We start from the raw sequence: 14,312 nt of genomic DNA, 5'->3' as shown, positions 1-14,312 counted from the left end.
TTGAAATTTCAAAAAATTTGGATAAAATTTACTTAATTATAAGATTTTTTGCTTATACGATACCATCTTATTGCTCTAAATATGAAAAGGAAATAATTTGATATAAAAGAGCATCAATATAACGAAAACTGAGATTAAAAGATCTAGCTAGATGATATTGTTTATTTCTGATCATATCAGCTGTAAAGTCAGCCTTGTAGGATTGAAACAATAGGTCAGCACATAGAGGAGCACTATTTGTTCCCATTGGATTGCCGACAGTTTGTCGAAAATGGCGTTTTACCGCACTTGAAAAATATGTTATCGATAAAAAAATTCCAGCATTTTGTAAACATCTTCTTTAAATTTGGAAGATAAGAACTATTTCTTACAAAGTATGAGGAATCTGTACCAAACTATATATTTGTATCTAAGTGTACCATTTTTTTGGAAAAACAAAGATGTATAATGTTTTTAAGCTGAAATTTTAACTGAGTATGGGGAATAGAAGTATACAGTGTTGTTAAATTATAGGTTTTAATGCTATTATATTCTGATAATAGTCTTGAACTGATGGTCTCCAGAAGATCTTTCGAATTTTTCAAGATCCATATTGAATTAATACCACTGTTAGAGTAAGTGTTGTGGTAGGACTGCAGACACTCTTTGACAGATGTGAGTATAGAAGTTAAAAGTTTTAAAAGAGGTTTGGTGGAACATTTTGCAGATCCAGCTATGAAAAGTTGTTTGTATGGATTCTTGTGGAGTTTAGGAATCCAGTACATAGACGGTAAATCACAATCATCGTCCTTGGTAGAGAGACCAAAAGAGGACGGATTTATGTAAAGATGTTTGTATTGATTGTAGTGGAGTTAAGGAATCCAGTACACAGACGTTGAATCAGAATCATCGTCTTTGGTAGAGGGCCCAAACGAGAATAGCATAGATTTATGGTTTTCCACAATCTCTTATTTGAAGAGTGTGGAAGCAGTATATGTCTTATTACTGCTATTATTGTCTACGTCTACCTCTGATATTAAACATTGGATGTAAACGTTTCGCATACAAAAACAATTCTGTTTGGGGTTTTGTTTGTTGGTACGACAACATATTTCTCATGTATAGTAGACAATGTTTTTTTTTCTACATAAGGTCTTTTAAACTGATGTAGCAATGACACTCACTGACCCAAACTTCCATTTGTTTAAAAAATAAATACCTCATTCCCTTTAACCACTCTAATAGTGAATCGATGTAATTTTGTTCTTGTTTTATCCATTTTCTTGCGTAGTTCTCCTCGGCATCCATAAGAACTTAATTTCAATTTATGGAGCGTGGTTCACGGTACCTAGGACATTTAGAAATGATATTACGCAGAAATTCGTTTTCGTTCAGGGTTAAATCTCCCGTAACGACGTGAACGGAATGGATATATTTGAATTAGATAATAGAGTATTTGTGACTAACGCGATGCCAGGTAATTGCTCTGAATATGAAAAGAAAGTATTTTTATGTGAAAAATATCTTTATTTTTTTGTATATTGATCATTATGAACACATTATTCTTTTTCAAGTAAAAATAGAAATACAAAATTTCTTAAAGTATTGGCAAAAAAAATTCCCTATATTGAAATAATTAAGTTTTTTAACAAACAAATATGATACCATTTAAATTGCACTGAATTTGAAAAGAAAGTAGTTATTATGTTACAAATGTCCGTCTTTATTGTATATCGGTCATTGAGACACACTTCTTTGTTCCAAAAGAATAAAAATACCTAAATTTCATAAAATATTTGTGAAGAAACTCTATTTTGAAATAAATAAGAAAATAGTGCATTGTTGATATGGAAAATGTCCGTTTCTTTTATACATGGCACATTGCAGAAACATTCTTCACTGGTCTAGGAGTATAAAACTATTGACATTTTATAACATTGGGGTAAAATATACACATTTTCTTACATTTAAGTATATTTTGCATGTTCGATACCATCTTACAGCTCTGAATACGAACAGAAAGTAATTTTAATGTGTAAAATGTCCATTTGACCCTTGATAACTCTTTTGTAGTGTATTTTTTTGGAACAAATCTACCTTGTTCCAGAAGAATAAAAATACCAAAATATGAAAAAGTATTGGTTTAACATATTTTATTTCGAAATAATTAAACCATTTTAACTAATGCAATACCAACTTAATTGTCTAAAAAGAAAATACAGTATTGTTGATAGGAAAAATGTCCATTTCTTGTGCAAGGAACATTGCGAAAATTTCATTGGTCTGTGAGTAGAAAATTATTGAGATTTCAGAAGATTTAGGTAATATAATATTATACAATGTACTCAATACTTCTTTCTCAAAAGACAAACAAATAACAATTTCAATGCAGATACATGCATGTTAAAAAGGGGGTACAAACATGGGGTTGCAACAACCACTTGCTTATTCTAGCCCAAACTGTGCCGAAAATCAACAACGCGGGGGGGGGGGCATAAGGTGCCTCATTAAATACACGTGGTAACTTGTTTATTACATATAAAACATTATTTTGAAAACATCAACCGACAAAAGTGTAGATTGGGAGCTAGGGAAGGGAACTGAAGGAGACCTATAACCAAAACATCCATCAAGAGGCTGAATTAGATAATTCCTTCGTATATACCACAGACCAATTTCCTAAGGAATTTCAATACAACAACCTTTATTAAACTGTGCGCATTTATTGATAGCATATGTTTATACCAACTAAATGATTTGAACAAGATAATGCAAAATAACAATTTATTATACATTATGCAATTCATTGAATATCCAATAAAGGTTTTATCATTCAATACTGAGTAATAACTCAATGAGTTTGAACTTAAGTAGTAGTAATTTCAATTAAGGGAATCATATTGGCAGTCATTAGTTTCACGTCCATGCATGGTCGCATTATATGTAGGATCATCAACCTCTCTCATACACAACATTGTGTCATAAATGCCTGTATTTGGTGCTTCTGTCGTGTTCTTCATCACTTGGTTGAGTGTGTTATATTCATCGTCCTGCTCCAACTTAAATTCCATAGAAGCTTTATTTTGTTTATTTATTTTATTAACAAAGGCATACTGTTCCCCGGATATTTCCTTGTGTTCTGGTTCAGGTGTATTAGAGGACTTTGGAACATCACTATGATCAAGCTTGTAAATGCAACGTTTTTGTGATCTTAATTGGTTAGGTTCCTGGCCTGAATCATCTACTTTGTGCATGATGTTAGAGCATGCACGTCGGTGGTCTGCCGCTTTAGTTATCATTTTGCGTCTTAGAAATAAAATGAATCGGTTCATCAAGATTAAAACAAAAAGTATATGTTATAAATATATTACTAAATGATCTAGTAATCAAGGGAACCAAGGTTATAGCGGTAATCAAAATAATGTAATCCAAGGACAAAGACCAGACATGGAAAACAGACACAAACAAAGAACATAAAGTAACTAAAATCATACATACAAAGTTACAAAAGCAAATGAGCAATTCGGACTCCACTAAAAACTGGGATCGTGGACCAGATGCACCGTTAGAGTAAGCGGAATGATTGAACAAAACAAGAGATCTGAGAATTAAGCTGAATTTCGATCCGTCACAAACTTTTGATACAAAAACTGCACTGCAATTAACATCTTCATGACTGTAGGATTTTCAGTTGTTTGTTTTATTTAATATTAACAATTATTTACTAATTGTTTTTTATCGCCTGTTTATACATTAATTTTCTAGTTTTGCAATGGTTGATTTAGTCAATACTGATATTGGTAATTATTAGTTTTCTCAAAGGGAAAACGTACCTTACAAAGAATATAATCATACAAACAGTAAGACATAAAATTAGTACTGCTGCAGATACACCAGCTATAAAACCTGCAAATAATTAAAGAACGGGTTGTGTAAGCTTGTAAGTGATGCAAAAAAAGTCAATCAAATAGCGCAATAAGCGTTTTCACTTTGATATTTGGTTAATCCCTATTCATTAATTGAATAATTATATCTAGAAGGGCAATTGCTACCAAATATGGTTGATTGATAAATATAATAATTTTAAGATAAATTTTCTATTGAGTGTATTTTGCAATCTTTAAATACATTGTAAAAAACAGGAACCTTTAAGCAATCTTATATAAGTATTTAATGCGTAAATATAAAACAAACTGGTACCTGTTGTATAATTTGTCTTCTCTGTCCATTGATTTTTGTCCAATTCCTCTGCCGTTGTCGTTGGTAGCGTTATTAGATTAGACTTAGAACTGAATATACTTGTCATCATTTTACTAGATCCGATATCTTTGGTAATTTGAGGAATAGATATTTTTTTATTTGATATGGTGGCTCCGTTTGTCAATAAAATTATAGTGGTAGACAACCATGGTATTTCAGCAATTTCTGAATGTTTCATTGTTGTAACGTACTTTTGTATACCAGGCGTTTGTTTAAACGTCGAACCAGTAGATTTCTGCTTTGTTGCAGAAGAATATGTCGTGCTATCTACAAGAATGATCCACTATTATGTATATTAATATTTCTAAGTAATGAAAATACAGTCATATATATAATTAATTGTAAGTCATTTTAAAATAAGTTTAATGACTGCAGTGGAAACTGTCACGTATATTTTTTCGCATAACAAGTTTATATTTTTATTACTTGCGAAAGGAAGTTATCACAAAATCTGTTTTAAAAGATGCCGAAAAATATACAAAATACTTGTACATCTCTATATTTTAACCTCTCTTTATGTAAAATAACGGTATTTAATTTGGAGAAGGAAATTTGTCAAAACCCATTTGTACCTATCATACAAGTGGTGCAACATACCATTTAAAAGACAAGCATAATTCTCGATTTTATTTTCACATTTTGTGTCATTGGTTTTAAGTTTACCATCTGTACAGATTCCATACGTACAACTTAAAAGATTTGCCGACTTGATCATGACTAAAAAAGAAGTAAAATTGGTATTTTGACTAGTCATTTTGAAGCCTAACAAATGTTATCGTTATATATAAATATGTTGTAATGATATGAGACTGTTAATATTTTTTTCCTTTGGGATACGTATTATTGTGTCACTTTTGTGAAACTTTAAAATGAATCAAAATAATTAAATTTCAAAATTTACACTATTCTGATTGGATAAAAATTGTGTCTATTTACTCCTAGACAAAATAATGTAATGTGACTATGACATCGTCAACCTTTTTTTATTGATTTATTCGTCGGATTTAGAGACTATGATTAAATTATAGCGAGCACCGCAAACCGGTGTGATCTCTACGGTTATTAAGTGTTCTTTCTAAATTTCCCTTAAGGTTCCTCAATATACTAACGAAAAAAGTCATGTCCCGGCAGTAACAAAAAGTGACTGAAAAAATTCATCATTTCCTTCAATCAAACAAATAAAAAAAGATAGGTTAAGATTACATTACAGTAAAAATAAATTTATCTTTTCTGATTGTTGTCAAGTCTTTCTCTATTTTTCATTTATTTAAAGAAGTGAATGTGATGTTTTAAAAAAAACTTTGGGAAATACATGGATGTACGTATGTGTATCTCCGCTGTTCCACCGTCGCTGTTACCAAGAACCTAACCGGCCTTGGGAAAAATATAACTTCGATTACATTATCAAAATCGAAGCATAGTTTTTGTAAGAAAGGAAAGGCAAAATGTAAAATATTCCCACTATCAATGGAGAACTGTAATATTTCCGGTATCTGTACAGATAGATCTGACCGACCAAAACTAAAATGGATGTTGCTAGAGAAGCCCTTAAGGAATAACAAAATATAAATTATTGCGAAGTGCTATAAAGTTATTGAGCATTTTGAGAGCGAGGGGAAAGGGGGTATGGGATTGAAATATTTTGGGGAGAAAAAAATTTCAACTTATTCATTTATCAAAAAAACTCCCCCATGAATTAACAAGACATATTCAAGTATAAATATTTATTTCGCTTGCTGCTTAAAAATAAATAAAAATGTTGCACTTGCGAAGCAAATATTTTTCATCGGGACAACCCCCCCCCCTTTGTAATGTACTTTATTACTTTAACGAGTCTCGCACAGACGGTACATGTATGGTAAAGCTCACGGTGCTCGCTGATTTAGACATTGCCTACTCCATATTAAGGAATGATGACTATTGTATTTCCGGTCTATTTGAAATAACCTTAATGCCCGTAGAGTACACTTGAAAATAATTTGCTACGCAGTTTATTTTGTGCTTGCCACGAGACTTAGGTTATTTCCTCATAGACTGAAGAAAGATAACAGTCATTTACCGTCAATATGGTTGATGTGTAAAACGGTGTTAACATTGTTTTTTTTTTTAAATAGAATCATTTGTGTTGTTCCACCGTTTTGTATATGTGTGTGATTTCTTTATACGCAAGGCAATATATTACAAAAAGCCATGGAATGTGTATTGTTTGGAATTTTAGACCGTTCTATTACAACCTTTCTGATGAAAGTTTTTTTTTTTTAATTTACCTAGTCCATCTGTATACTGTTTTTTCCGAAATCGTTTTATGTCAGTCCAGAAAGCATCGTATCTTTTACTTGCTAAGGAACATAGTTTTTCTGACCTCACAAACGACGACATGTTAAAGCATTTCTGGTGAATGTCCGTATGATTCCCATATATCAATTCACCTTGATTAACTACTTAAAAAGTTAATTATTGAATTCACAATACATTGCTAACATATCTATAATCAATTATTACAATTCAATAATAAATGCTCTAAATACTAAGAGTAAACGGCAAGGCTTAAAAAAACCTGTATTGACAATTCAAATAAATTTCAAATTAAATAATGATGTACTCAGCAATTTAACTTCTACGAAAATATAATAGCAAATGTACATGTATATCTTGTCTTCAAAGGTTTAATACATCAAATAAATACACCAATTCATGTTGGTTTAATGTTACCAAAGGTTTGGTGTATATATATAAATATATATATATATATATATATATATCGAAAGGTCTGAAAAATTCCCAACGATGTTAGAACTGTCAAATTTGCGATGCAAATTGTTGGTCGTTCCCTCCGCGGGACTCGAACTCGTACTGCTGTGACATGTATGGCAACACAAAGACAAGCGCTAGACCACTCGGCCAGCTAGGCTATATAAAAATATAGCTTTCACTGGCCGGATCATTCCTCCTCGTAGGATTAATCTAGGGCTGTAACTTAGTACACGATGTATGGTAGTACGGGACAGTTTATTTAGATGTAGGATAGGGGATCAAATTAATGATGCATGTCACAACAAATCAATTTTATACAAACATGTACATGTGTATGTGACGACTCTATTCGCTACACTGCTCCATCGGATCAAATTGATACAGGGAAGATAATGTAAACTGATAGAACAGTCTGAAAAATTCCCTACGATGTTAAACCTGTTAAACCTGTCAAAGTTCCGATGCAAATTTTGGTCGTTCCTATTTTTATTCATATTCTGCGTTTCGGTATTGTTCAAATTTTTCTTCAACGATGAACAGTTAGTTCATATATCCTCAAACCAGACCAGGACGCCCCTATCGTGGAATTCTTAGCATTTCTGTTAGAAACTACCCCAAATTGACATGAATTATATTTCTAAATACATTTAAATTGTTTCTATGCAGAAAAATAGGTAGCAACCAACAATTGTTTGTCAATACCCCCGTCCCGATAATCGAATGGTTACCAGTACCTACTTGTAAACATTCGGTTAACGAGATGGGGCAATGAAAAATGTTTTCTTTTAAGTAAACAGAACTCGACATTTAGCCCGATTTTCAGAGTAAACTCGGAAATATTTTAAAAATGAGGTACATGTACACTGTACTCGAAAAAAAAATGGGATTATGTACTCAAGGCTAACACGACGCAGTACTCGCTACTTGAAGCTAAAAAGTACTCGGTACTCGAGGGGGATTTATACCTCAACTTAAGACCCAGTCGATATTGGCAAATACTCTATGTAGATATCAGTTTCCTGTCCGTCCTTCGAACACAAAGTTGTCCCCGTAATTTATACGACAGTCACATTGAAAGTTCGTCCCCTTGATTAAAACATTGAAATTTACCAATGGTGGACTAAAATGCCCGCCTAATCACCAAATACTATTAGAAGATGTGTCAGGACCACAAGTTTAATGTTATCTGTCTGTCCGTTGGTCTAGAATATGTTGACTTCATTGACAACGTCGAAAGTCTTAGTAACAACTGTGTGTATAATTTTAATTTTACGAGGTATAAAGGATTTTATTGGAAATGATATATATATATATATATATATATATATATATATATATATATATCTTGACAACATTGTTGATGATTTTTCCCGTAGAAAAAATCGACGTCTGGACTTTCCATAAAAACGATAGTATTCAGATGGGGAAAAAAACGTAAAACATCATATTTCATGACCTTTGAAAACAATATGAATATGGAGTAACGCAACATATGTACACTTATACTCCAGTATTTTTTAACCTACACGTACAACTTAACCAACACAAACATGTATGTATATGGAGAAATGCTTTATCCATTTAGTTGTACGAATCAGGTAAAACATACAGTTCTTCATACAAAAAATGCGATTGATTTTCCCTCAAACCGTTGAGCTTCCAAGGGAGGGGGTTGAGCGATAATATATAATATAGCCTAGCTGGCCGAGTGGTCTAGGGCGCTGGACGTTGTGCAGGCGGTGTTGCCATATATGTCACAGCTGTACGAGTTCGAGTCCCGCGGAGGGAACGACCAAAAAATTGCATCGCAAATTTGACAGTTCTAACATCGTTGGGAATTTTTCAGACCTTTCTATACGTTTATATATCTTCCCTGTATCAATTTGATCCGATGGAGCAGTGTAGCGAATAGAGTCGTCACAGTCTGAGACGTTTGTATAATATTGATTTGTAGTGATATGTATCATTAATTTGATCCTCTATCCTACACAATAACATTTAAAATGAACTGTCCCGTACTACCATACATCGTGTACTAAGTTATAGCCCTACATTAAACCTACGAGGAGGAATGACCCGGCCAGTGAAAGCTATATTTATATGTATATATATTTGGTCGTTCCATCCTCGGGATCTCCTTGTTTAACCAGAGTGTTGTTTGTGAGACCAACTATTTGTCCGCATTAAGGGAGATATAACAAAGCTTGATCCTTGCTGAAGTAATTACAAGTAAAATGTTTGACTTTTCTACGTCACATACTATCTTGCCTTTAGATAAATCAAAAACTCATCCAAATGAAATATACCCAACTGCAAGAAAGTAGTTCGTAAACATTTATCGTTTTGGGTATTTTACCTCCAAAGAAGAAAACCACAAAAAAAAGGCAACAGCTGATTAGTGTGCTAGAGTTCAGAGATTGTTTTTCTTTAATAAGAAAGACAATTTTCAGCAAGTTGTCGGCTTTCAAGCTCTCCTAGCCCACCTTTTTCTTTATTCACATGAATCTGTATCTGTTGAAAATCTTTGAAAAGAAAAGACGTTCTAAGACGCTATTGAGATTGAGGGGATTGGGAGGATAGGGGATATGGCTAGTTTATGTTGAGATAAGTAATGAAGAGTCGGACATTGTATGGGGAGGATTGGGAAATTATTTTTAAAGTACCATATTTACGTTGTGAAAAAAATATATATTGAATTAAAATATAAATTAAAAAAATATGAATGGAAATTTTAGATAAAGGAAAATGCAATGAGGATTCTATGGTGTGAGGAATGTATTTCATGGGATTTGATGAATTCTCAATAAGGAATCTTTGGATATTATATGTTGTAAATGGGAACTGTAACCCATTCAAAGGTGTATCCGCAAGAACTTCAAAAGATACAGCTTCCTCGTCGTCACGTTAAGACTTTAACCTCCTCGAATTCGATGATGGTAGTTATTCAGTACAAACGTATATGTCCAAAGAAAAAAAATATAATTTATACATTTCTCTTATTTTCACAAATATACAAACTTCTCCAGTATTGGGTATACATATTTCATGTTAAGTAATGCATTCCAGGGCTAGATAGCAAGTAGTCAATATTCTGAATTCTAAATGCACCATAGTTGCATAAAAAACATATTTTGAAGAAAGTAAAAAAAGTCTACGCCTCATGCCCAGCCTTAAAGCTTTTATTAAGATATTTATATTAGTCCGATTAGGAAATATTTTGTTTCTCACACAACAACAGCTGAATACGACGGGCTATCATAAATATTCTGTATTATTTTGACTGCTGATGCATCCAACTTTACTCGATGGCATTTTGTGTTGCCTGCTAGTAATACCATTCCTTGTTGAATATAGTCTAAGGTTTTTTTATTGTTCTTACCAATAATTTGAAAAAAAATTAAAACATTTTAAGTTTAAACTTTGTTTATTCACATACCGCATGATGCATTATAGGTAACGTGACAGCTTGCTGTGTGTAATGTTGAATTACCATTCGGTTTCTCACACTCCAAATAAACACAGGACGTGTTGACTCCAGTATTTTTCAAATCTACAAATTGCAAATGAACGACACTTGTGAAAACATTTAAAAATATTATATACTATCAAATGAATCCTCCATTGAAAGAAGTTTATGGACAAGTTTTCTCACAAATTTGTAGTTAAACACCAGTTAAACATATTCATCAGAAGTTTATCTTCAAAATGTTTATTTTGTGAAACAGTTTTCTTCAAAACTTATTTATTCCCATGTGAAAAATGATTTTAAAGATAACAATACCTGAAATTGCCATTACAATGCTTATGCACATATGAAATGTCGTCTACATGTACAAAATGTTATAAACACAAACGTCAAGTATCACTCTATTGACAGTTACCTAAAAAAGTGTAAACTTTGGCATAACCATTCCATTGTCCATCTTTACATGCACTATATGATTCTGACACGTTAGGGACATCCTTTTGCTTGAGACAATAACATCTTGGATTCTGAATTGTGTAAGAGTAATCAAGGGTTATAGCGACAAGAATGCAATCCAGGGACAAAGACCAGACATGGAAAACAGACATACACAACAGAGAACATACAGCAACTAAAATCATACATACAAAGTAACAAAAGCAAATGAGCAACTCGGACTCCACTAAAAACTGGGAGCATGGACCAGGTGCACCGGTAGGGTAAGCGTCCTCTGCTTTTCTAGAAACACCCGCCAAGTTGCTTATAAAAAGTCAAGTCCGGGGTAGACAAACGAGGAAAGGAAAACCATGACCCGTTGAATAAATCAGTTTTCATGGTGCAGATTGATACACCATAACGATGTAAAAAATGAATAAAAGGAAATGCTTTTTAAGGTGATTTGTAGCAATCAAATTCTTGGGCCACAGTTATCTCTATACGGCTAGGAGTTTTGTCATGTATTTATGTAGATAAAGTAAAATAATTCACAAAACCAGATGACTATTAATAAACTTGTGACATTTGGTTTTTTTGGGAGTGGAGTGTCTCTTCATTAAACCCGATGGATTTATCTGAGAAACCTGTTCTAGAATAAACAAGAAATATATATAGTATTTTGAAGTTATAAGACGCAAGTAATTTGCAACGGATGTATTTGTAAGATATTTTGTTAAGTGATTTATACATATCATGGTTAGTATTGAGGTTGTTTCTAAACAAAAACCATCTACTACGATATATACTATAACTGCGTACATAAACTATAAGGATTACTTTAACAGGTAGGAATTTACAAATACTTGCAATATTACTTGAAAACTTATCCCACTTTTGCTGGATTTACCTAGAGTATGATAATTTGTTACCAATAATTAATTAAAATAACTTACATGATATCCTATGTAACCCGTTTTACAGTGCTGAATGCAATCCGTGATATTTCCATTAATAGTTGATATATTCCTACTTAAGTGGTAGCAACCTTAACAAAATGTAACATTTGTTTCAATGAATTACGTGTGTTTTGAGTTTTGTATATTTGACAAAGCAAAACAAACAAACAAAATAAAAACGCTGTTATACACAATACAATTCATTTGTTTGTTTTTTTTTTCTTGTTATATAAAAAATAATATTATATAAAAAGTAGAAGTTCAGGGAAACAAGACGTCACATAAAAAAGATAATGCACTAGCACTATGAACTCTATAAAAAAAAACCGCCAGTGAAATCAAGTGCTCTGGAATGTTAAACAAGTCCTGCTCCCCCAGCGGCACCATTCAAATTGCAAGTGAGTATGATCTGGTAATAATATAGCAACATTATTAAGGCTCTTCGACATAGGTCAAAAACTGTTTATACTAGGGCGAAACCCTTCATTTCAACTAATCATTATATTGTGAATGTGTGTAATACGTGATGTCAGCGTCATGATCCTACTCAACTACAGTTATATTTTGTTATACCAATAGGTTTCAACCAAATGTATGATTGATATACACCAAACCAGTAGTTCGACTGAGTGGATAACTCGGAACAGTTCAAAGATTTGGGGTTGACAAGCTTTCCTCCATTCAAGATACAGTTCTTATTTGCTTTCATCCATGTAACGTTCCCTGAGTAAGTCTTTACTCTGCCTAGTTGAAATTGGAAAAATACAAAGTCTGCAAAATGTAATTTAATTGAGCGAAATATATAAAAGTAGAAATATAATAGAAAAGGGATGGATTTAAACAATATGAAATTAAATAAGATATATTTTTATCGGAAAGCCATACAGTTCGAAAGCCAAGTAAACATTTTACACAATCAGATATATAGTTATTTACAAAAGGCCAATCACATTGTGTATGTTAGGCATTTTCCTATGATATGTCCTTATAATAAGATCAAACGCTAAACAAAGTATGCTTTAGTTCAATTTTCATTGCCCAAAATACATTGCTAAAATGTCAGGCATACCGTGAAAAAATGATTTACCATCAACCTGTAATAACAACATATATATCTTATTTTGCTGAAGTGATTCCTCAGAGATGTTGCTTCTGTACAAAAAGTCCTGTTATGATGGTTAATGCGTTTCGCTGCTAAAATTACTGTATGTATTATTTCAGTTATGCAATTTAGCAGCAATCAGATTAAACTAATTCTTGATGTTTAAATTCAGTTTGAACATTGATAGAAGTACCTCCCAAAAGGACATCACCCTGAACTACAATGATCACAAACACTTTTTAATCTAGAAGTTTATTTTAAATAGAATATATGTTGATAAATATTACATATTAAAAGAGTAACAATACAATCGTATGCATATTTGGTATATACCGCAGAGTCAACTGCGACGATGAGATGAGACGAGCCAGTTGTTGCTCTAGATTAAACATAAACATTATTTCCATTAATTAAAAATAAAATGGTCAATTAAGTATTATCAGTTCAAAAGGTATATGCGTAAGTGCCTGACCTGATAACAGTAATATATTCCCAAAGACGACAGTTGTCAATCAATAGCAATTCTATTTGTGCTACCCCAGCACTTTGATGGAAAAAGCCCCTAATTTATTCATCGCAATTGTTCACTTACACGTAGAAATTAAATATCGGATAAATGTATTTAGTCTAACATTTTAAATTTCCATTTACACCTGCTGATATTATTTAAAAGATGTGTTACTAGCCTTACATACCGGTTACTCGATGCGAAAAGCAGAAGCAAACAAGACATATGTAGTTTAGAATAAAACCAGTCATTTTACACTTCATGTTACACTACTTCCTGTTACCGTTTGAAGTTTGAATGATACTAGATGACAGATTACATTAAACAAATCAATGTATCGATTACATGATATACTTGTTTAAACTTCTTTGTCGGTGGGGGTAAACACAAAATGTTACTTATTATGCAAATGTGTATTGAGTGAGGGAATGAAAAATACCGTTATACTGTACCTGTATGATGTAATTGTCTGTTTTTGACAACTGTCTAGATTGTATCAGTTCAGTAGGTCTGTTTTCCTTTACATTTGTACCTTGCAATACTAGGATTTATGCTGATTAAGATTAAAGTCTGCAGAAATTTAATAGTCTTGATTGTAAATCTGTTGATCTTTATGTGTATCCATCTACACCATGAAATCCTATTTTTCTCTCAGTATTTAGAGGAGTACAAGTTACTAATTTTCTGTTATTTCTTTGTGCGTGTTATTTTGGTTAGTTCGTGTTTTTGTTGCGTGTGTCTATCTTTCCTCTCTACTCTAACCCGTTAAATATATATAAGACCAAACATTTGCATCGCAGATTTGACATTTCTAACATCGTTGGGAATTTTCAGACCTTTCTATACGTTTAC

At 32.4% G+C, this 14,312-nt stretch overlaps 1 protein-coding gene across 3 annotated transcripts; it reads right to left on the bottom strand.

Moving 5' to 3' along the window:
• Nucleotides 1–2,749: 2,749 nt before the first annotated feature.
• Nucleotides 2,750–13,767, bottom strand: LOC148598932 (uncharacterized). Of its 3 annotated transcripts, none has more exons than XM_088561891.1 (10): nucleotides 13,648–13,767; nucleotides 12,424–12,594; nucleotides 11,848–11,939; nucleotides 10,875–10,986; nucleotides 10,430–10,543; nucleotides 6,507–6,680; nucleotides 4,837–4,956; nucleotides 4,180–4,506; nucleotides 3,813–3,885; nucleotides 2,750–3,285 (listed from the first exon to the last, which is right to left on the bottom strand). In XM_088561891.1, exons 1-10 carry the CDS (start codon nucleotides 13,721–13,723, stop codon nucleotides 2,862–2,864), a joined length of 1,683 nt encoding a protein of 560 aa, XP_088418017.1. In that variant the 5' UTR covers nucleotides 13,724–13,767; the 3' UTR covers nucleotides 2,750–2,861. The 3 variants fall into 3 exon arrangements, with proteins under 3 accessions (XP_088418017.1, XP_088418018.1, XP_088418019.1); XM_088561892.1 differs by having other exon boundaries at nucleotides 6,507–6,677; XM_088561893.1 differs by lacking the exon at nucleotides 4,837–4,956.
• Nucleotides 13,768–14,312: the final 545 nt, after the last annotated feature.

Source organism: Perna viridis, chromosome 14, assembly GCF_037379345.1.
Source record: "Perna viridis isolate PV_CMFRI_1.1 ecotype Kerala chromosome 14, ASM3737934v1, whole genome shotgun sequence".
Classification (NCBI taxonomy): Eukaryota; Metazoa; Mollusca; class Bivalvia; order Mytilida; family Mytilidae; genus Perna; species Perna viridis.
Note: the sequence above shows the minus strand (reverse complement) of the source record. Positions and strands in the feature narration are given on the sequence as shown.

Excerpts from the sequence above, each read along its gene's own strand:
- LOC148598932 (XM_088561891.1), bottom strand. The coding sequence starts at position 13,723 with ATGAAGTGTAAAATGACTGGTTTTATTCTAAACTACATATGTCTTGTT. Across the intron at positions 12,595-13,647 it reads CTTTTCGCATCGAGTAACCG|GCAGAGTAAAGACTTACTCA; the intron begins GTATGTAAGGCT and ends AATTTCAACTAG. Across the intron at positions 10,987-11,847 it reads CGGGTTACATAGGATATCAT|AATCCAAGATGTTATTGTCT; the intron begins GTAAGTTATTTT and ends TACACAATTCAG.